At 48.3% G+C, this 23,019-nt stretch overlaps 1 protein-coding gene across 8 annotated transcripts in view; it reads left to right on the forward strand.

Moving 5' to 3' along the window:
- The window catches only part of CAMK1 (calcium/calmodulin dependent protein kinase I), a 47,492-nt gene that overhangs the window by 2,807 nt on the left and 21,666 nt on the right, over window positions 1-23,019 (forward strand). Inside the window, exons 1-5 of one of the 8 annotated variants that reach the window (XM_084840601.1) lie at window positions 1,109-1,253; window positions 7,862-8,031; window positions 12,495-12,626; window positions 16,182-16,256; window positions 16,426-16,564. In XM_084840601.1, coding sequence (XP_084696727.1) covers window positions 7,946-8,031; window positions 12,495-12,626; window positions 16,182-16,256; window positions 16,426-16,564 — 432 coding nt within the window. In that variant the 5' untranslated portion in view covers window positions 1,109-1,253; window positions 7,862-7,945. Of the gene's footprint in view, window positions 1-1,108; window positions 1,254-7,861; window positions 8,032-12,494; window positions 12,627-16,181; window positions 16,257-16,425; window positions 16,565-23,019 lie in introns of those variants that run through there. The other 7 variants (XM_084840604.1, XM_084840606.1, XM_084840599.1 and 4 more) reach the window with 7 other exon arrangements.

Consider the following 23,019-nt stretch of genomic DNA (forward strand, 5'->3'; position numbering starts at 1 on the left):
CATAGGGCTTTGTTTCCAGATGTAAGACTACAACTCCCATTACCCCTGATCATGCCGGCTGAGGTGATGGGAGTTGTAGTTCAACACTGAGGACCAAAGGTTAGGGAAGGCTGCCTTACAGTATGGTGACTGGCATATTGTGTGGATGATGTAGGAAAGAGTCCTGTGGTGGTGAAGGAGCTAGTATATTGAAGAAGGCTTCATGTCAGCTGGGCCTTAATCCTAGAAGAGAGTCAGAACCTGGTGGCCCCACAGACTGGTGCACAACTTGCCAGATTCTGATGGTTGACAGAGAATCTCCCGAGCTGCCGAGATTCTTGCAAAGACTGCTCTAGGCTGACCTTTGCCTAGTCCAGCCAGCGAGGAACTTTTCGTGTTTTTAAGAAATCACGGTGGGGAGCACTTAACGTAGATTGGTTGTGCCTTAACGGTTAAAAAGAAATCCATTCTGCTTATGCGCTCTTGCTTTGTAAATTCAAAGTGCAGCAATGAATCCCGGACTCCTGTGGAGGAAAGAGACCATGCAGGATTAAAATAGACTCTAAAGCCTATTTTCAATCCTGCAACTGACTCCTGGATTCAGAACGAGGTATCAAAAGCGAAAGTGCATCTGAACACATGCAGAGTGTCTTCACTCGTCCCACCTATGGCAAGGGCTGGGCTTCCAGGGCCGAAATATCAGGCACGCAGGCGGCTCTCGTTTAAAGAGAAAGAAAAATTAAAGCCCTCGCTAGGGCGAAGCTAGGAAAAGCTTACCTAAAGAAGTAGGATTCGAGGAGGGATTGGCAAGGGGGAGCCGAGAAACCAGGGTGCGAAGAACCGAGAGGGCAGGATGGGGACCGCACCGAGAAGCGCCGCTGCACGCATCGTCCCTATATCCCGCGGTTCCCCAGGGCGCCTCGGTGGGTGTGTGCGTGCGCGTGCGTGCGTGCGTGTGTATTTATGAATGGAGCCGCTCTGCCTTCCCCACCCCCGTCTCCAGCCCAGGTTTAATTTTAGTTTTATCCCGTCGCCAGGCCGCTCCCGCCTCCCGAGCGGCGGATTGGCTCTCGTTGGCGCCCAGCTCCGCCCTCTCGTGGTGACATCGCTGGGGGGGTGGCTGGAGGGCGAGCCGGCCGGGCAGGGGAGGGGGATCGGCGCCTTTCCCAGCTCTGCGCGCAAGTGGAGTGGGGGGAGACGCAGGGGCCGCTCCCGCCCCCGCCCCGGAGAAGCCGCCGCAGCCCTCTCCCCACTCCATACCCATGTGAGTAAAGGTGAGGAGGGGAGCTCGGGATCGCGGGGACCGACTGGTGAACGGTGGGTGGGTGGCATGTCCAACACCTCCCGGACTGCAGCGGCGTGGCTGTTTATGCCTCTGCTGGCTTTTGTCGCCTCTCTATGCCGGTGTTGCACACATGTGGGTGGGCATATGCCAGCCCCCAGACGTGCCGGACTACAAATCCTAACACACCCAGCAGCGGTGTGTGTGTGTGATGGGATTTGTAGTCCGGCACGTCTGGGGCTGGCAGGTTCGGGGAAGGTTGGCATATACCCGCACCTGCCATACTCCATGTGTGCTGGATCAGGCTTGCCTGCTTGCGGTGTCTGTTTCTGGCCGGGTGTGCTTTGTTGACACTTCTCCTTTCAGCTAGATTTGCACCTGTCTGCGCTTGCTTCCATACACGCGCCTGTCTCATGGGGTTGCCCCTCTGCAGCAGGATGCCTGTACATCGCCTCCATAACGGTGTTCTTTCCTCAAAGCCTCTCTGTATGTCTGGGTAAACTTGCCCAAGGGCTTTGTGGGAACCAAACTCTATTGGCATGTACCTTTCTTTGTATCTCCACTCCTGAAGAGGAGAGACACATCATAGAGTTCTCTGGCTGTGCGGAGATGGCTGTCTTCGTGCAGGTGTCTGTCTGCACAGTCATTTTCATATAAGCCAATGTGTGTGGAGAGGGGCATACACCTTTATCTTCACTGGCTTCCTTATGTATATATCTCCCTGTGAATGCACCTGTGTCTGGTTATATTTGCATGTGTGTGCGCGAGAGAGAATGTATGTATGAATGTGAGCATGTGGTTATCATTACACCTATCTGTGTCTGGGTGTAGTGTTATATAACTGCATTTTAGGTATGAACCTGTCTCTGCAGGTCTACTGTTGTCTCTCTGTGTGAATGTACATAGCATCTTTTTGTATGTGGCGGTACTCACGTGGCTATCTTGTTGCCTACTTGTTGGTGCGCTGCACATTTTTCTTTCTAGTGGTGTATGTCTCTGGGTAGATACCTTAGTGATTGTTATCATATGGGTATATATAGGATCTTTCCAAATGACCATTTAACACTCTACCTTTGCAAAGCTGTTGTTTCTCCCATTTTCTGTTTAAGTGTGCCTTTTAAATGTTAATATCTTCTTAATACTTTTATAACTGTTACTGTGGAATAATGCATGGGGCGGGGAGTGACATGTGCCATAAGAGAGAGAACTGGGAGTTTTGTTCAACAAAAGCAACTTTTGTGTGTGTGGGGGGGGATCTGGTGGCAAAGGGCTATCCTGTTTGGTACTAGCACAGAAGCATTCATGTTGCAACATGTTGAAGATTTTTTATTTGTTTAAAGATTCAGACAGATTCCAGTTGCTCCATTCCACCATGTGGCTTCCTTCAGAAGCAGCCAGGAAGACCCCCTTCTCAGCATCCTCTAGGCATTTATACATTCAGGCAAACAGCAGGGCAGCTTTCCCATTGCATCTCCCTTCAGCCATGCTAAGCCTCCCCTTGGATATCATGCTGTCTGCATATTGTGTGATAAGCAACTAGTGTGTGAAAATGGCAATACGGGGGGAAACACCAGTGGGGCACTCATTCTATTGTCTAGAAGGTTACATCATCACTGGCTTTGTGGCTGTGTGGCTGTGTAGCTGACGCTATGCTTGGTATTCTGTGTGTGTAGGGGTGTGTCTGGTGTGGATGCACCTGTCTCTCCACGTACCTGTGCTGGTATTTGTCTTGGTGCCTCTGTTTCTCTACACCACCATCTGCCTGGCGTTCTCTCTTCTGGTGCCTGTCATTCCTGTGTATGCCGAGCTATCTTTATCTGCCTTGCTTTGCTTCTGTCTAAGACTCTTGACTTTACCAGGAGCTAGACGTCAGGTGGACAGTTTCTTGACCTCTTTGGCGTTGGCCTGTAACGTGGGCTGAAAATAGGGTGATCTGATAGGATGCGGTAGAGTAGTGCCTCAAGAGCAGAGGCTGTAGCTCCATGTTAAAAGTCCTTGCCATTCAATCCCCTGCATTTCCAGTTTAAAAATAATGATCCCAAACTCTGGGACTCTGCTTGAGGCCTAGAGAGCTGCTGCCATTCAAAACAGGTGCCAGTCTGGTCAGCTTCTGTATGTGGAATACAGAAGGCTTATGCTGGCTGGGGATGATGGGAGTTGTAGTCCAATACATCTGGAACATGCCCAGTTGGGGAAGGCTGTCTTAAACAGTGAACTGGGTGGACAGTTGAGTACACTGGGAATAAGGAATGTCTGGGAGAATTTGCATCTTGCTCCAGCTTGGAGCTGGGTTACATTTAGAGCAGCCTTGCCCCAGCCACGGTACCCTCCAGATATCTTAGGAGAGGGGTCATGGCTCAGTGGTACAGTACCTGCTTTGCATGCGGAAGTTCCGTTCCCAGCATCTCCAGGTAGGGCTAGGAAAGAATAAGTCCCGCCTGAAACCTTGGAGAGCTGCTGCCAGTCAGTGTTGACAGTACTGGGCTAGATGGGCCAACAGTCTGACTCAGTATAAGGCAGCTTCCTATGTAACCAGTAATGATTTACCTAGGCTTTTGGTTGTCCCTCATGCCTTATCCAGGTGGCAACATATAGGGCAGGGTTAGGCAACTGGCAGATGGAGATCCCAATCTGGCTGCTGGGGTCTTGCATTTGCCCCTCCCTGATCAGGATCCAAGGACCTTCTTCTCCGATGCACATAGCAACAGGGAGTCTTGTCACAACTCTCCCCTCAGCTGTTCACCGTTACGTGGAAACCAAGGTACGTGCGAAACGGAGTGCATCTCTGAAGTGCATAACTAGACACCTCCAGTTGAACCTCGGTTGCTGTACACACTGGGTAGGAGGGGGTTAAAGTGCCCATTGCTTAGATCTGTGCTTGTGAGAGCCAGCAGATGGCACATTACGTTCAGCCCAGATCGGCCTGCGTCCTCCTAAGAATTCTGATGGACTCTGCAGGCATAGAAAGCTGGAGGGCTTCCCAAGAAAGGAGGAAAATGGAGTCACTATCTAAGGGTCCAGCTGTCTCGCTATGAACCTGCCCAAATATCAAGATCTGCAGGAGAGGCCCCTTTGAGGGCACCATTACCCACAGAGGCTCATTTGTCAGGCACGTGTGAAAGAGCTTTCTCCTGTGTTGCCCCCAAACTACGGAATGCGCTCCCTCAAGAACTATGATTGGCCCCCACTCTCTGGGCCTTTAGAAAGAGTGTCAAGACTCTTTTTTTCAATTTAATCTTTTAAAACATGTAATTTGAATGGTTTAATGCGTTTAATGCTCTTGTTTTTATTGTTTTCAGGATTTATTGCTTTAAATTGTTGTACACCGCCTTGATGGCTTTTTAGCAGATAAGGCGGTATATAAATGTTAATAAATTCTCCAGGGCCAGTCTAAGACATTTTGCTGTCAGAGGCAAAGGACAAGATGGCCTCCTCCATTCCACGGGCAGAAGCTGACCCGACTTGCAGCTTGACTCTCACTTCAACACTGGAGTCAGGATAACCTTCTCCACTGCACCTGAGGGAAGCAGGCTAGCTTAGGAGACTCAGGGCAGACCACGTGGCATACACTGCTTATGTCCTGTGACACCCCGCCACTGCTCCCTGTCCTCCAGTATCTGCTGCCTCAGATGGCTGCCACCACACTCTTCCTAATGGTAGGGCTGGCCCTGCCCCGTCGTCGTTTGTTTAGCAGTGCTTTCTCTCTCTCCTTAACAGCTAATCCTCCCTCACCCCTCAGATCCTAGGGAATATTAGCTGCTGAGGATGGGGGGCAGGTGGCAGGGGGAGAATGCTCTGTAGCTCCTCTTATCTGTATTTATTCCTCCCCCCCATCGCCATGGCAGAAAAGCAGCCAGCGGATAGGGTAATCCTGAACAGGGGGAAATGGCTGGAAGGGAAAGAATTAAGCACCCCTCCTCTCTACTGCTCAGACTGGCAGCTTCCTTTGGCTGCTTTTCATTCAACACAGATACACCCCCCCACTGGGAGAGTGTTAAACACGACTGCTGTGTAATGCAGGTGAAACAATGAGCTGGTCCTTCAGCCCTTGCTCATTTCAAAAGATGACCCTAGTTAAAAATTAGGTGCTGACCAGGGATGTACGATTCCCTTCCAGGCAGTTCCGCCAAGACGATCTGCAATTATATAACGTTGACTCATGAGCGTCAGACCTGGCCCTTCCATGCTTTTCCCAGCTATGCTCTGCTGGTTGCCCCTTGTCTATGTATTCTATTTTATGTAGTTGTTGCAGTTGGCTTGGATTTCAGAGTGGCATTTAGCACCTAGGTGTCTAGGCTGGATAATGCCACACTGGGCTGCCCAGGGCAAAGTGTTATTGTTTCTCCTGGAGGGGAACTATCATCCAATGTCATGTGTTAATTCAAATATAGGCTAGTTTAAAATGTGCCTGTTGATGACTGAGTTTTTAAAGATGGCTGTGAAAGCAGATATTTCTGCCCAGATGGAAATCTGACTATATGAGATGGAGAAATGCGTACAAACACACAGGGTTAGCTAAAAGAATTGTGGAGTATAGGCTGATGTTCTGGTCCATTAGTGTTAATATACGTGTTGGGGTGGTTTAGAGGGAGATTGCCTCTGTGGAGTTTGAACAGTACTGGTGGAGGTCTGGATCTGGTTGAGGAACAGTGGTGTAGTGAAGCCAGGTTTCACAGGGATGTAGTACTGGCACCTTTTTATTAGCAGGGACGCTGATGTCATCTGTCACCCCCTCAGAGTTCCCTGTTCCCTCTGAGCTTAGCAATTAAGATCCAACAGATTTATAAAAGACCTGCTCCTGGTAGATAAGAGATGAACACTGCTAGAACTGGTTTGCTGATATGGATCAACACAGCTGCCTGCATTTTTGGCCTCTCCATAGTGTGGCTATGCAGACTGTTATGATGAGTGCCTGCACTTCAAAATTTGCTGCTACACCACTGTTGAGGAACAAAGAATGGAGTTGAAGCTGTTCCTTAAGTTCACTCTTAGACACGTACTTCAGTTTAACAAGTAGGCTGTACATATGTTATACTCTGTAACACCTGTACTTCTTTACACAGAGACAAACCACCCATTCAGAAAAGGCATGTGGTACGGCTCCGTTGGGATGGTTACCTATTCAGAATTACATGTTTGAATGCTGCTCCTAGGTGGTTGTTTTGTTTTTAAAATGTTCCTGTGGGTAGAAAACTAGTGTGTCAAGGAGAATGGAGGCTAAGGCACAGTCCCTCTTCCCTGACATACTAGCTTTCCATGGGGAGCATTTCTAGGAGGTATGTCCATGTGGACTAACTTTTAAGTTGGAAGGGAAAAGGAGTACAGACTCCTCTTCGAAGAGGATGGACACCCCAATTCCATTTTGTTGGGGGAATGTTCCAGGTGTATGGCTTGCACTTCCTTTTCACAGGGTGCCTCTGTTCTTTTCAGACTACTTGGCTGCTTGTGCTGTAGGAACCTGAGCCAAGAGGAACTTTGGATGTCCTCACATGACTTTACTGAATGTGATCTTTCAGGGTCGGGGGGAGATGAACAGGAGAGCAGCATTATATAATTGTCATGAGCAGTATGTTTTATTATTTCACTTTTTAACATTAATAATCTGGTTTTCACCCTTGCGCAGAAGTAGTTCAGGCTATGCAAAAGTAAAGCATTCGAGACAAAAACACACCCTTCCTTTACAGAAGCACCCAGAACACTGGCTGTATCTCGTAAGGGGGCACTTAGTCCAGTCCTTAAGGGGTGTGTGTGTGTGTGTGTGTGTAAACATGGGCAGGTCTGACCCCCAGGAGACATGGTTAAAACAGAGGAAGGGCTGTATTTTCAGTGTTGCAGGAGCTACAACTGTTGCTATGGAGACAGCAGTAATGTTACCAAACAGGATAAAGTCTGAGCAATATGCTTAAGGGCACCGAGATGAAGAGAAATGGGGAAGAGGGAGGGGTGAACTGAGCAGAGGCAAAAGAAACCCTTAGGTCTGGCCAGGGCCCTGCAGCCTTTGCTCAGGAGATTTCCATTGCTTTGATGCCACAGCAGGCCTGTGGTGGGTGGGTTGTGGCCTCTCTTGATGGGGCCTTGCAGAGCCGCTGAGGGGCTTTCCAGTGGCAGCTGGGTGCTTAAGGAAGGAGACATTAACAGCTTGGTGAGGCAACCTGGTGCCGTCCAGAAGATTTGGACTACCACCTCCTATCATCCCTGACCATTGGCCACCCTGGCTTGGGCTGATGGGAGTTGTAGGCCAAAGCATCTGGAGGGCCTACCCCTACCCCCGCTTTACCTCCTGAATTCTGAAGTCTGATTAACTGATTTTCATCTAAGTCCTTTCACGGAAGACGGTGGGGTTCTGGGAGCCAGTTTGTTGATGCAGCTCAGCTGAACGGTTTCAGATCCTTTCCAACGGAAAGCGAGCCAGCAACTCCTGCTTCATATGGACATGATGAGCCGAACTGAACTGAACTGAACTGAATATGCAGTGATACTTCTGCCTTGTGATGCCCCTCCTTTGCTCTTGTCCTAGGCGATGCTTCACTTCAGGATGAAGACGCCATCTTGCCTTCAGGTTCCCTCGTTCTAATGCTGTGTGTCTGCTCTTTCTGATAGGCCCTGAGTTTGCTACACTTGCCTGCCCCTCTGCTCCAGGCCATCTGGGGACTGGGCAGCCCAGGCTTTTGCCCAGGAAGAGCCATGCCCTTGGGAAAGGATGAGCCCAGCTGGAAGAAACGAGCTGAAGATATCCGGGAGATCTATGAATTCCGGGAAGTGCTGGGCACGTGAGTTCATGCTGTTGCTAAAGCCATTTGGGTGGGGACTGATCCTCCAAAGCAGGTAGGCAGGCTTCCAGGATCTACTCTGCCCACCCCCCAGAATCTCAAGGATCACCAGCTGGGTTCAAGTGCAAAATAGTGGCTCAGGTGGCAAACATACACCTAATAGAATTAAGGAACAAGGTGCCTCTGCACACATGGCTCTGGCCAAGGGTTGCTTTACAGCAGGGGTGGGCCATTTGGGGCCTTCCAGATGCTTTGGTCTACAACTCCCATCGTGCCTCACTAGCCCTTGCAGGTTGTGGCCCTCCAGTTATTTTAGCCTACCAATGGCCCAACCTTGGTTTACAGTATCCATATTTGAGCTTGCTGTCCTTTTACACAGAAATCCACTCCTGGTTTTCCTCCCCAAACTCTCTTAATTTTAGCAGCCTAATTTAGGGGGGAGGGGATGCAGGGGGAGAAGCCGTTTTGTTGTTCTTAAAACAATTGGGAGTCAGAAACCTTTGCAAATCTACAGGTCACCCACAGTCTACCATTAGATCCTGATGTGATCTACCTTCTGCCCACAACTGCTCAAAGGACTTCTTTATACTATGAAGATCCCTAAGATTGTTAACTTGAGGATAACAGGCCTTATCTACATGAATTTGGAATTCCAAGGGTGTTTCAGAGTCACACTTCCTTGTTGTTTATCTTGGGTCATTTACTGGATATTTTATGCAACTCTGAATTGCACCCACTTGGCCGGATTTTAAAAAGCCTGAATGCAGATGGGGACCTTCCGCAGGCCATTTTAGGCCCATGGATCATAGCTTCAGCTTCTGTACACGTTGCAAATGATCAGGGATTATGGGGACTGTAGTCCAAAACATCTGGAGCGGCCCCAGGTTGCCTATCCTGCAGTCACCTTATGTTGTCTTGTGTGAGGCTGGTCCTGTGAGTGGCAACGCAATGCCAACTCATGGATACATTTAATGTCACTTGGTCCCAAGAGTCTAGAATGGGTGGGCAAAGAGGCAGTTGTAGGGTGTGGGATGCAGAGCCCATGCTGCAATTACAAGTAAGTCGCATTTTAGCATCTCTCCTAGAATTGCCAGGCAAGCTCCACCTCAACTTTGTACCAGGGGTGGGTCAGCAGGTGGTGAATGTGCCTCAGGATCATGTGGCCTCAAATATTAGCACAAGGCTCAGTCAATATTGACAGGAGGCCTGGGCTGCTGTTGGAGTATGTGGACAATCTATAGTGCAGGGGTGTCAAAACTCTTTCAGCCCCAGGACCAAATTCAATTTCACAGAAGCTCTTGGGGGATGCCTTCCAGCGCTGAACAGGGCCAAATGCAAAACAGGCAGGGCCTAAAATACCCCCAAAGCCAGGAAACCACTAAACAATGGGTTATTGGGGAAGAGGCAATGGGGTCAGGAAAAGGGGGTTTGGCCATCTAGGGAACCCTGGAGGGCCAGATTTGGCCCATGGGGCTGAGGTTCACCACCCCTGCTATAGCACTCTGCCATTTTGGGGGAGGGGATTTATTCTAGGAAAAGAGCTGAGCCCTGGAGGTGGTGAGGGTTCTGTGTTAAGTCGATAGCCATTTTTAGCCTCTCCTTTCTTCAGCCTTCTTGGACTAAAAGGAACTAATCTTTGTGAGGTCTTCATGGGCAACAGTAGAATGAATAACAAAATGTTTAGGTTGGAGGAGAAACCATTTGTCTGCCTCCCAAAAGGCCAAGCCTTTCTCACTCCATACTCTCTCCCACCCCTTATAGTACCATCTTTCTTCTAGCATGCCTGTGATGTAGGGAAATGAATCTTATATTTCCTCCCTGAGGTCAAGGGCTGAGTTTTGACCTCCAAGGTAGAGTTGGCTGGCTGGTGGCAAAGTAGCCCAGACCAGCTTATTTGCCAAGTGGAAAAAGGCCAGACTGGAGACTGGCTAAGACACTTAGGCGGGATTAATGTGTTAATTACATAAAGGATTAGAAGGTGAAAGCACACGGAGGTCACCATAAACTCCTTGGAGATCCATCTCCTGGTATTGGGAAATCCCTCAGATGCCCCAGAATCCTAGGGGAGCATCTGAGGATTCACAGGTCTCTGCCCTACTTGCAGGCTTAGCTGCAAGTTGTGCAACCATACCTACTTAGCAGTTCATATTCTTGCTGTTGTGAATTGTCGCGATGCTTATCTTGTATACATTTTAGGGTTATTTTCCCACCAAACCTCCCCTGCTGGCTGCCATTTGTTCCCGAATGCACAGGGGGCAAATAGCAGAGGGAAGGCAATCTTAAGCAGCAAACCAGCCTGACGTCTTGCATTTCATGGCCAGTTTACAGGGTTCCCCCCCCTTGATATAGTCATGTCCCTGATGAAGTGCACTCAAGTCCACAAAAGCTTATGCCATCATAAACACGTTAGTTTTAAGGTGCCCCAAGATTTTCTGCTGCTTTCGCCACGACCAACTAACTCAACGGCTAATCTGGAAGCTGCAAGGTTATGTCATTGTTGCAGGGTTACAACCTCTGTGTGTGTAAGTCTCGGTATCACCTAAAGCAGATTACTTAGTTCCCAGGTACACAAATACGTTACCAACTTCTTAAAAAAAACTTGCAGCCAGGGTGGTTTAAAGAGTGTTGAAATACGGGAGGTATGGTGAGTCTACATAATGGATCTATGCACGAAAACGAGCAGTGGCAGCTTTTCTTTTTTTAAATCAATTTATCAATCTGGAATAAATGGGTGTTGTCTTCTTACATGAGCAGAGTCAGGCTCTGCCCCCTAATGGGTAGGAGGAAGTGGGGGTACCCAAACCAGGCAGCAGATTTGGCAAGCCATTGTTCTAGTGGTGTAACCTTGTTTTTCGCAAGGACATAAGAAGAACCCTGCCAGATCACACCCAACCAGATGCCCTCCGGATGTTTTGGATGACAGGTCCCAGGATTCTTAACCATTGGCCATGCTGGCTGGGGCAAATGGGAGTTGTAGTCCAAAACATCTAGAAGGGACCAGGTCAGGGAAGGGTGGTCTTTCTAGTCCATCACCTTGCTTTCCACAGGGGCCAGCCAGATGCCTCTCGGAAGAGCATAAGCAGTGAGAGAGGGCTGTGATGCTCATGCCCCGTTCTTCCCCAACAACTGGTATTCAGGGGCATGCTGCCTCTGACCCTGGCATTAGCATACAGCTGTCATGACTGGTAGCCATTGATCGCTTTATGAATTTCCCTGGACCATAAAAGGCAGCTGGCAAGTGGAGATTCTCTGGTGGGGCAAGAGGGCTTGCTGAGATATATCAAGATGCAAAATAAACTGTACAGTGTATGGGCGGGGGGTGCAGATTGGGTGATCTGCAGTCCTCGGAGCAGCTGATTTCCCCCCAGACCTCCCCACTCCATGCCTCTTTTGATTAAACTGTCTCTGTACAGATAACAAACCATTCTTCCTGTGCCAGAGATGGAGCTCAGGGGAGGGGAGGGGACTCATTTGGCCTTGAACCCGTGCATTTTCCCTGCCCCCTTTTATCTCTGGAGACTGAGAAGCCAACGTACAGTAATCACAAGAATGAGAGATAAGCGTTGCTTCCTTTGCTTGTCAGCTTGTGTCCTTTATTCTGAGGAAGGTGCAGTTAAGGCCTACTGAGAAAACAGTGTGTGCATGCAAGAGAACAGCAGCATGTGGTTGTGGGTGCAAGAAGCTCACCGCTGTGGTAGAAGGGAACATGCTTCTCATCCCCAGGTCCTGTTTTGCCCCTATTTAGGCATCTTTGAGGTATCCTCCTACAGCAGGCTGGGTAACTTGTGTCCCTCCAGATGTTTTGGCCTACAATGCCCATCAGCCCTAGCCAGCACAGCCAAGGGTGAGGGATCATGGGAGCTGTAGGCCCAAACATTTTGAAGGCCACAATTTGCCCATCCCTGTCTCACTGTGTATTTCTGTCCCTCTGCAGATGCTGAAGGGTTTTGTTAGAATGGCTGTGATCCAGATCCAATCTGCAGGGCTCCTTAGCAACCCGCCCTCCTCCTAGGACACAGTGCCTGCCCTCCTTCTACCTGGCACAGTTCTCCCCATGCCTTGCCCAGTGCACCCCTCCTCCTCAACCCCTCCCTCCTGGCACATTCTCTCCTGCCTGCCTGCCTGGTGCCATCTCTCACATGTTCTCCTATAAATAGCTGAGATTCTGCAGGTTGCTGTGGTGACAGTGGCTGGGTGAGAGATCCAGCTGGGTGTAACAGGGAGGGGCTGGTGCTGACAGGCTGGCAGAGGATGATGGGGGCTTGCTTATGCACCTGTTGGTTTCTGGGCTGGCCGGCCTCGCCCCACCATGCATTTTCGATCCCTGTGCCCTCTGGGCTAGGGGACTCTGACCTCCAGCTGAGAATGGGACACCCTGCTGGCCGGGGGGATGGGATTCTGCTCCCTCCCCCCCCATGCTCTGTTCTCTCTCACTTCCCCCTCCCCCCGGTTCTGTTTTCCAGAGGTGCCTTCTCGGAGGTGGTGCTGGCTGAAGAGAAGACGACCCAGAAGCTGGTGGCCATCAAGTGCATTGCCAAGAAGGTGCTGGAAGGGAAGGGGAGCAGCACTGAGAATGAGATCGCCGTGCTGCACAAGTGGGTGGTGCCCCTCTTCATCCCCCCTCTCCTTCAACCACCCGCATTCAGGATAATGGCCACTGCTGGATTGGACCACAAGTCCGTGGAGCCCAGCAGTGGCCAGTCCAGTTGCCCCGGAAAGCTCACAAGCAGAGCAAGAGATACAAATCTGTGGTGTGGCCACGCTTGGAACACTGTGTACAGTACTGGTCACTGTGCCTAAAAAAGGATATTCTAAAGTTGGAAAAGTGCCGAAAAGGGCAATTAAAATCATCAAGGCGTTGGAGCAACTCCCCTATAAGGAAAGGCTACAAAGTCTGGGATTGCTTTACTTAGGAAAAAGGCGAGTGAGGGGGGACATGATAGAGGTATAGAAAATTATACATGGTGTGGAGAAAGTGGATGGGGAGACATTTTTGTCCCTCTCTCATAATACTGGAACCCAGTGGGGACATCCCATGAAGTTGATTGGTGAGAGATTCAGGACTGATAAAAGGAAGCACTTCTTCACACTGTGTTTAGTTGGAAACTATGGAATTTGTTACCACAAGATATAGTGATGGCCACCACTTTGGATGGCTTTAAAAGGGCATTAGACAAATTTCTGGAGGATAAGGCTATCAGTGTCTATTAGTCCTGATGGCTATATGCTGCCTCCAGTGTCACAGGCAGTGTGGCTATGTACACTAGTTACTGGGGAATGCAGCATTGCACTTATGTCCTACTTGGGGGTTTTCCACATGCAGCTGGTCGGCCACTGTGTGAACAGAATGCTGGACTAAATAGGCCTTTGGTCTGCCTTATACACAGATGACAGGGGCCATAACTCATTGTTGTGGGTGTTTCTTGTGCCAGCATAGTGCTTTTATCTGAATGTCAACTGCAGTATCCATATGCAGGCCAAGATTCCTTTTGCCTAGGGAAGTGTGTGTGTGTTTTGTACAACTGAGAAATCTGGTGTTAGGGTTAGAATTCAGAATCCCAAGTAATTCAGCTGTTTGGTTTTCATTTTAAAAGCAATCACGTTTCCAGCTGTTACAGCTGCATAGAGGGTAGGCTGTGGAAGTCAGACAAACCTGGAGAACCAAAACAGTTTTTACATCCTGGGACTTTATCTGTCCTTTTCACCAAGGTAGGCTACGGATAAGGTCTCCATGGGTCAAGGTGTAGTGAGATATGAATCTGGGCTCGCAGAAGTAAAGCATGCCCATCTCATCCACACAACTTTCACAGGAGTACCTAATACTCTGTGTCTTGGTTTGTATGAGTGGAGCTGTAGAGGTATGCACATCAGTATGCCCCCATGTGCAGGAGATGTCTTCCCTCGTACATGGCCATGTGGGCTACTAGCCTGGACCTATATATGCACCTCCTCGCATGTCAACAGCCCTCCGCACCATCCCCATGTACTCATAATTTCCTCATCCCCATATCTGGGCTGGGATATCGACCTTTCTGAAAATAGTCCAGGCTGGCACTGCACAATGTGTCCTTGTGCCAGAGCAAACCACATGACCATTCCCGTGCCTTTCTCATGCTCAGCAAGAGCACCAAACTCGCATCCTCTAGCGCGAGCATAAGTCAGGATAATTCAGGAGAAGTAGCTGCCATGTAGGGTGTTGCCGCTACATTGTTGGAGCCCATAGAGCTGTTGCCTTAGTGTTTCTGGCAGCTGCTCGTGAGCTGCTCATAGCAGGCTCCGCAAAACAAAGGCAGGCTCTCGCCCAGCTCAGCATCAGTGACCACAAACTGGACAGTTGAACCTGGCAAGTGGAAAGCTCACTCAAAGGAAGAGGAGTGTGAAGATATTCTAGAGCAGCTGTGGCCAAATTGTGGCCCTCCAGATGTTTTGGCCTACAACATCCCTCGCCATTGGTTATGCTGGCTAGGGCTGATGGGAGTTGTAGGCCAAAGCATCTGGAGGGCCACAAGTTATCCACCCTAGTTCTAGAGGCTAGTGAGCGATTTCCCAAGCATCTTATTTCAAGAGAGAGTTTTATTCCATTTTGGATGGGAGAACAGGGGAGATGTGAGGCTGAAGTAAAGTGCCCACGACCAGTGTCTCCCTGTCCTCTGCCTCCTACTAATGACACTTAGTACCAGCATGTGATCTGGATATCACAGGTGCTCCCATACTTAGTCTAGGATTGCCATCTTTTGTCCACTCACTTTTTTCAGAGAATTCAGATGATGTCATTGCCAAACTGTTGCAGCCCCATGGTGTTTTTCATTTTTTTTTTTCAGACTTGATTTTTGGCAACGTTAAAAAAGAATTAGAATGAAAATGCAGCACCAACCCTTCCACAGTGGGCTGTCAAAATATTGTGGATGCTTTTCAAGGATACTGTGTTTTAATTAAAAGCTCCTTGCTTGTGCCTTCTGCTTTTATTACTTCCTGTTGAGCACAACAGTGGGATTACTTATGAATTTTCCCTGAATTGCCCCTTGAATAACCTCTCAATTAATGTCAGTTTCTGTCCCCACATGGTGATGGTGGGGAGACTTGAATTACTGACATGCTTTCATTATTTCTCACCCCACTCCCTACCACTGTTTCTTTTGTAGCGAAATAATTATAGAATGACCATCTTGGCACTGCAGGAGAGCTGAGTGGACTTGGCTGTCCTTTAATGCCAAAACAGTGGTTGAATTTTACATTCACAGCCTTCCCACAATTCCCCAGGAATGGTCATGTGTCCCTTTGTATAGCTTCCTATTGGCTACTACCAGTGACATCTGAAGCGGCACAGCTCTCATGCCTATGCTGTTTCGCTTTTTACAAAATCAGTCAATTCTTTTTACTACTTTAGAAGCTGAACCACTCATATGCAAGTACTTACAAAGCCCCTTTAAAACAACAGATGAAACTGGCTGATAGCAGCAAATTGGTCTGCATAGGAACCCGGGTCCCCTAACCCTCCAGATTTGGGGGGTGCATTGGGGGCTTCAGGGAGGAGGAGAAATCTCCCCCGCCCACAGTTTCTGTTCTGCTACTAGAAGGACATTATTGGATCCGAGCCTATTTTCTCCCTGCATGCTTCCGCTCTCCAACTTATAACGATGATTAGCATTTTAATAGCCCTTCACATACATTGCCTTGATAATCCTTACACCTGCGGTGTAGGCTTTATTATTTCTCCCCTATTGCCAATCGGAGGGGGTGGTGGAATGGCCTGAAGCTGGGTGATGGTAGCCCACTTAAAGGTACCTGATGAGTTTGTGGCAGAGGCATGACCTGACCCTGCAGACATTCTGGCTCACGCAGCTCTGTCTTAATAGCTGCTGTGCTACACTAGCTACCATGGGAGACCTACGACTCCATTTCAAGAAGCAGCTGGTCAGCACGCTCCCCTCCAGCCAGGATACTTGGAAAGGGATGCTGTTGCACACCTGATGCTGGTTGTGGCTAGTGCTGGGAATGACAGGGGGTGGCGTTGCACCTGGGCTTGTTGCAGCAGCCTTGCCCAGAAGAGAAACCGGGACGTTGTGGAAGTATGTCAGTCTTTGAGTCGCATCACGGTGTGGGCATGTGCACCTTTTCCTCAGCGAAACACCCTCTGTTTCTCTGGCCAGGATCAAGCACCCCAACATTGTGGCTCTGGATGACATCTACGAGAGCGGGGGACATCTCTACCTCATCATGCAGCTGTGAGTAGGAAGACTGGGAACCAGCAGCCCTGGTTTTGGGAGTGAGGGAGGACCACAGTGTGGCACCCCCTGGGCTTCCTGGCAAGTCACTGGGGCGCTTGGGGGTGGAGCTAGTCCTGGTCACCCTCGGGACAGCAGACCTCACTGGTGGCCTTCCCCCCTGCTGTAGGGTCTCAGGCGGGGAACTTTTTGACAGGATTGTGGAGAAGGGGTTTTACACCGAGCGGGATGCCAGCCAGCTCATCCGACAGATCCTCGATGCTGTCAAATACCTGCATGACATGGGCATCGTACACCGCGACCTCAAGGTGGGTGTGTGCCCCTGTAGTCATAGCCGTCTTGGTGGTAGGATGGGCATTTGCACAAACGGCTGCCTGCTGGGGCCAAACCAGATGAGTCACCATTCATGTGGGTGGCGGTTATGTGAATGGCTTTTGAACAGTAAATAGCAGGCACCCCCTCCCCTGATTAGGGTCAGGACTCTGGTGGTGGGGAGGTAGCGAGCTCTAATCTGCTGCTGCTGCTGTCCTAATCTGGATCGGGCCCTCAATATCTGCTATTTGTATTGGAAAGAAAGTTTCCATTTGTACCAATCAAAGCTTTTCTTCCAGTACAAATAGCAGGTGTGCCCCCGCCCCCTGCCCTGTGCGATCTGGATTAGGACTGCAGCAGGGGGCAAAGGGTTAAAGCCCCTCTACTCCTGCATCAGCATCCCAAGCTAAACCGGAGGACTGGTGCTTGCTGTTTACTTTTTAAAAACCCATACATGCAATTGCTGGCTGTGTGAATGGGGTCTAGTTTTGCCCTGAATCACTCATTCACCATAGTGATTGGTACTACCATAGGTACTGTATGCTAGGAACACATTTTAGGTTTTACCAAATATGTTTTCAAGGTTTCTTTCCGCCATTGGCCAGTAGTAGGGATGCACAGATCAGGTTATTTCTGGTCTGTGTCAGTTTTGTATGTGTTCATTTGTGTACATCTGCATCAAAGAAAAAGATGGGTAAGCCACAGTGCTTATTACTAAGAAGAAAACATCAATGTAGTAGGAATATTAGAAACCAGCTGGAATAGTGGCAATTAGTGGGGTGATATTATCCATCGATATTAAAGCTATAGGAAGAAACTATAGCAAGGGTGTGGACCACATGTGGTGTTACTTTCTGTCAGCCTCCCCCAACCCGGTGCCCTCCAGATGTTTTGGACTACAACACCCAGGACTCCTGACAATTGGCTATGTTGGCTGTGGCTGATGGGAGTTGAAGTCCAAAACATCTGGAGGGTACCAGATTGGGGAAGGTTGTTCTATGTCCAGGGTGGTTCCAGAAGCCAGCATGGCCAATGGTCAGGAATGCTGGTAGTTGAATTCCAAAACACCTGGAGATCTACTTTCCGCCCACTCCTGCTCTGTGTCAGAGGAGGCATAAAGTCCAATGACTTAGGCAGGGGGAACCTTAGGAGAAACAAACTCCTTCACAGACTCAGTGTGGGTGGAAATACCAGGCACAAAAAGCAATTTCATATTGGGAGCATACTGTTCCCACCCACCATGCCTTAGACTTCAATGATGATTGTAAGGGGGGTGGGTGAGGAGTGAGAGCATCCAAAAGGTGTGAAAGTTGTGAAAATGGGCGAGTTCAATTATCCTCACATTGCCCAGAATAATGTACATTCTGCTCATGACACAAACAACTGTGCCTTTGAACAGTTACTCACAGAGCCAACAAGAAGGAAGGTGATCATTGGTTTAGTAATGACCAAGGCCAGGATGTGGTTAGAGATGTCAGAGTTACTGAACCACTTGGAAACAGTGACCACATCACTGTCAAATTCTGTATGTATGTGGGTGGGAAACTGCCTAGGAAATCCTACACAGCTGCATGGAGTTTCAGACCTGGGATCTCTGCAGTCCAGCCCAGTGATTTAGCCTGGCACACTTTTGAATGTGATGGTGCCATTATTCGTTGCTCTTTTCAATATGTTTGAATGATTTCACTGCAGGTTTGGCAATGGCTTAGGGTACTCATTGGGGGGCTCTGATGGCAGGCATAGCGGCTGTTCACCTCATTCTATTAAAAAAAAAAAAAAGGATGTACAAGTATGTTACATCATCTTTTCATTCAGAAGAGATATCAGACAAACTGCTCGTGGGCAGTTTGAGGAAGTCTCTTGCCTGACCTTCCTTGTCCGTCCTTATGCCTTTTGAAGCAGAAAGTATTTGCTGCTCTACTGATACCTCTTCGAGCATAACTTGTTGCTGTTTGTTCCATTTGGAGAAATATAAATTAGGGTAAATATTAAGGTGGGGGAGAACAGCTGCTGTAGTGGGTTACACTGGGAGATGGCAAAGAGTATAGTGAGTTTCCACGGTCATGTTCTACATGCTGTAGTTTGTTAAGTGCATGGAGGCCTGTGTTAACATAGTATAGAAGGCGGCTTCTTGGCAATTAAGTAGGCTGTCTTACATAAGACCGCTAGTGCCAGACAAAGCTAGTTCTATATGTCAGCAAACGTGAAGCTGTTTGATTCTTGCGAAGTCACTCTAATCCCTCTAGGATAAAGGCATAGTGTTATGTCTCCATGAAGAATTAGGAAGCTTCTGAGCCCAGACTAGAATGTTTGGGCCTGTGATGCATCCGCTAGGGCATGGAATAAAAGGTATATAAGTATTGTTTAAAGCATGCCAAATTGGTCTCGCTTCAAGGAGAATCTGTGCACATACCAACTTGGAGAATTGATTATCAGTCCATAGTGAGGCATGACGTGTATCTTGAATGAGACCCCGATACATGTGGGACTGTAGGAGAAATTGCCAGCTTCAGTCAGCACAAGAAACATTTGAGGTTCTTTGCCTTGCTTTATTTCTGCATCCATTTACTATCACATGTGTAATCAATAAACTGTTAAACTGATCCATTTGTGACTTTGTCTCACTTTGGCTTATCCTGAATCTATTTTGATAAGAATCCTGACAAGATCAGGACACCACATTAACACAGCTGCTTTCCCCTCAGCTGGCCAGGACAAAGAGTGAGATTCTTACCAGTTTAGCGCTCTTTGGATCCTTCTGCAAAAGAGGAAAGAGGGCCCCAGACTGGAACAACAAGTTTGGTCACAGGCTCAAATCTGGCAAATACTGACCCAGCCAGTATAGTTGTAGTTTGATTTTTGACCAATGATTATTTTACTGTTTTTCTTGTTATATATTTTATGTTTATGTTGTTGTTCTTATTTTATCTGCTTTGATGGTTCCCTAGAAAGTGGTATATAAATCTGTCTAATAAATAAATTGATCAGCAGCAGAGTGAGTGGAGTGAGGATCCAATGTTTATTTATTTATTACATTTATAAATCATGTCCTTTGCCTACCAGGTGGCCAGCACAGTTTACTTTAAAACGTATTATAAAACCAACACAGGAGCAAAAACCATATCATACATAAAATATTTGAGAGTGGCAACCTCAACATTAAAATTGAAGAGTGGCATAAAACATTGCAGAGCATTAAAAGTCTGAGGGAACAGAACAGTCTTTGCTATCCGTCTAAAACAAAATAAGGAAGAAGCCAACTTCACCTCCCCCCCAGAGTGAATTCCACAGTTAAGGTGGTAAGAAGCAGAGACATCACCTTGCTGACAAAGATTCGTATAATCACAGCTATGGTTTTCCCAGTAGCAATGTATGGCTGTGAGAGCTGGACTATAAGGAAGGCTGAGTGCCGAAGAATTGATGCCTTCGAACTGTGGTGCTGGAGAAGACTCTTACGAGTCCCCTGGACTGCAAGGAGGTCATATCAGTCCATCCTAAAGGAAATCAACCCTGACTGCTCATTGGAAGGACAGATACTGAAGCTGAAGCTCCAATATTTTGGCCACCTAATGCGAAGAGAAAACTCCCTGGAAAAGACCCTGATGCTGGGAAAGATGGAAGGCAAAAGAGAAGGGGACGGCAGAGGATGAGATGGCTATAGCATCACCGATGCAATGAATATGAATTTGAGCACACTCTGGGAGAGAGCGGAGGACAGGAAGGCCTGGTGTGCTATGGTCCATGGGGTCACGAAGAGTCGGACATGACTTAATGACTGAACAACAACAACAACAACAACCCAAACAGCCCTGTCTCATGTACCCACCAAACCAGGCTTTCTAGATGGTAGGGCATGTAGCAGGGTCTCTGATGATGATGATAAATTATAGGCAGGTTTGTATGGAAGGAGGCGGTCCTTCAGATATCCAGGCCCCAAACCATTTGGAAAGGAAAGGTTCCTCCTGTGCAAGCACTGAGTCATTACTCACCCCTAGAGGGACGCCACTTGTGCTGGCGTTTTAATGGCAGACTATAGCGGGGTGGCTTGCCATTGCCTTCCCCAGTCATGACTACCTTTCCCCCAGCAAGCTCATTTCACCGACCTTGGAAGGATGGAAGGCTGAGTTGATCTGAGCTGGCTACCCAAGACCTGGCTTCCGCTGGGATCGAACTCAGGTCGTGGGGAGAGTTTCGGTTGCAATACTGCCGCCTACCACTCTGCGAACTGGAAAAACAGTAGAATGCAGGTGTTTAACTCCTCCCCTGTCTGCGACTTGTGTCCTGCAGCAAGGCCCTTCCAGCCCTGCCCCAGCTATTCCCCCCCCCCCCTGCACTGCAGCAAACATGAGTCCAAAATGCTGCCTGGGGGAAAAGTGGATGGAGTTAAGGGTTTGCAGGGAGGCTGTGGCAGGCAGGGGGAAAGTGAAGCCTTCCCCTCCTGCCTGCGGCTCCTCTGCTGCAAACTTCCCTCCCCCTGCATCATAGGTGGTAGATGCACTTGCCTGCAGTACGGAGCAGAGTATGGGAAGCTGCTGCCCAGACTCACCCTTGGGTTGTGTGAGTGTGAAACATGTTGAGATGCCTTCAAGGGGAAAGCACAAGTCCACCCTCTTGATAAATCCTATCCTTTTTCCTTTGGAGACTCCAGACCGGTTTAGCATGTTGGGAACTCTGGCCTCTTTTGTTGCCCTGAGCTAGTCATTATCTAACCCTTTTGTGGTTACATCCTCCCAGCCATTGATATTTAAATGATATACAGATAATTGGGTTTGGAGACCAGAAAATGGCATCCCTTTTGGAATCTGCTGTTCAGGGCAACTGTGAGGCTGGCCTTGCCCTGTGGAAAACAGTAATGTGAGCCTTGTGTTATTGTTGGTTTTCAAATGAATGCACATTTTGTACTTTACAACTGCTGACTGAGCGGTTGCGTTGATTTGTCCAGAATCCATTACATCTGGCATTGGGATCCTTCTTGTCAAATACCTGGGTATCTTGACTGGCCTAGAGTAGAGAGCTCATGTTGTATAGATGTTGAAATGGGAAGGAAGGAAAGAGAAGGGAAAGCACCCAAGCAAGAATAAAAAGAGGTCTCAGAGGTGCACTGAGAGCATTATCATCATCATCATCAACAACATAATCATCATCAACAACATTTCTATACTGCCCCATAGCCGAAGCTCTGGGCAGTTTACAGAAGTTAAAACATTAAATACAATATACAAAGTTTAAAAGCCATTTACATGAGAGCACGCAGACAATATACACAAACAACATATAATTAAAAACAACTTTAAAGAGTTAGTCATAACTCAAGATTATATTAAGGCCTGGTGCATTTCAAGACTCATTGACTTTGTTCTTCTTGTTGTTGTTCAGTCGTTCAGTCGTGTCCGACTCTTCGTGACCCCATGGACCATAACACGCCAGGCCTTCCTGTCCTGCGCTCTCTCCTGGAGTGTGCTCAAGTTCATATTCATTGCATCGGTGATGCTATCTAGCCATCTCATCCTCTGCCGTCCCCTTCTCCTTTTGCCTTCAATCTTTCCCAGCATCAGGGTCTTTTCCAGGGAGTTTTCTCTTTGCATTAGGTGGCCAAAATATTGGAGCTTCAGCTTCAATATCTGTCCTTCCAATGAGCAGTCAGGGTTGATTTCCTTTAGGATGGACTGATTTGACCTCCTTGCAGTCCAGGGGACTCGTAAGAGTCTTCTCCAGCACCACAGCTCGAAAGCATCAATTCTTCGGCGCTCAGCCTTCCTTATAGTCCAGCTCTCACAGCCATACATTACTACTGGCAAAACCATAGCTTTGATTATACGGACCTTTGTCAGCATGGTGATGTCTCTGCTTCTTACTATACTGTCTAGGTTTGCCGTAGCTTTCCTCCCAAGGAGCAAGTGTCTTTTAATTTCATGGCTACAGTCACCGTCTGCGGTGATCTTGGAGCCCAAGAAAATAAAATCTGTCACTGCTTCCATTTCTTCCCCTTCTATGTGCCAGGAAGTGATGGGGCCAGATGCCATGATCTTAGTTTTTTCAATGTTGAGTTTCAAACCAGCTTTTGCACTCTCCACTTTCACCCTCAACAAGAGGCTCTTTAGATCCTCTTCGCTTTCTGCCATTAGGGTGGTATCGTCTGCGTATCTGAGGTTGTTGATAATTCTCCTGGCAATCTTAATTCTGACCTGTGATCCATCCAGCCCGGCATTTCTCATGATGTACTCTGCATATAAGGTAAATAAGCAGGGTGACAATATACAGCCTTGTCGTACTCCTTTCCCAATTTTGAACCAATTGGTTGTTCCATGTCCGGTTCTTACTGTTGCTTCTTGACCCTCATACAGGTTTCTCAGGAGACAGGTAAGGTGGTCTGGTGCTCCCATCTCTTTCAGAATTTGCCACAGTTTGTTTTGATCCACACAATCAAAGGCTTTAGTGTAGTCAATGAAGC

This window comes from Heloderma suspectum, chromosome 2, assembly GCF_057233095.1.
Source record: "Heloderma suspectum isolate Gila_16-S chromosome 2, 16-S_ref, whole genome shotgun sequence".
NCBI lineage: Eukaryota > Metazoa > Chordata > Lepidosauria > Squamata > Helodermatidae > Heloderma > Heloderma suspectum.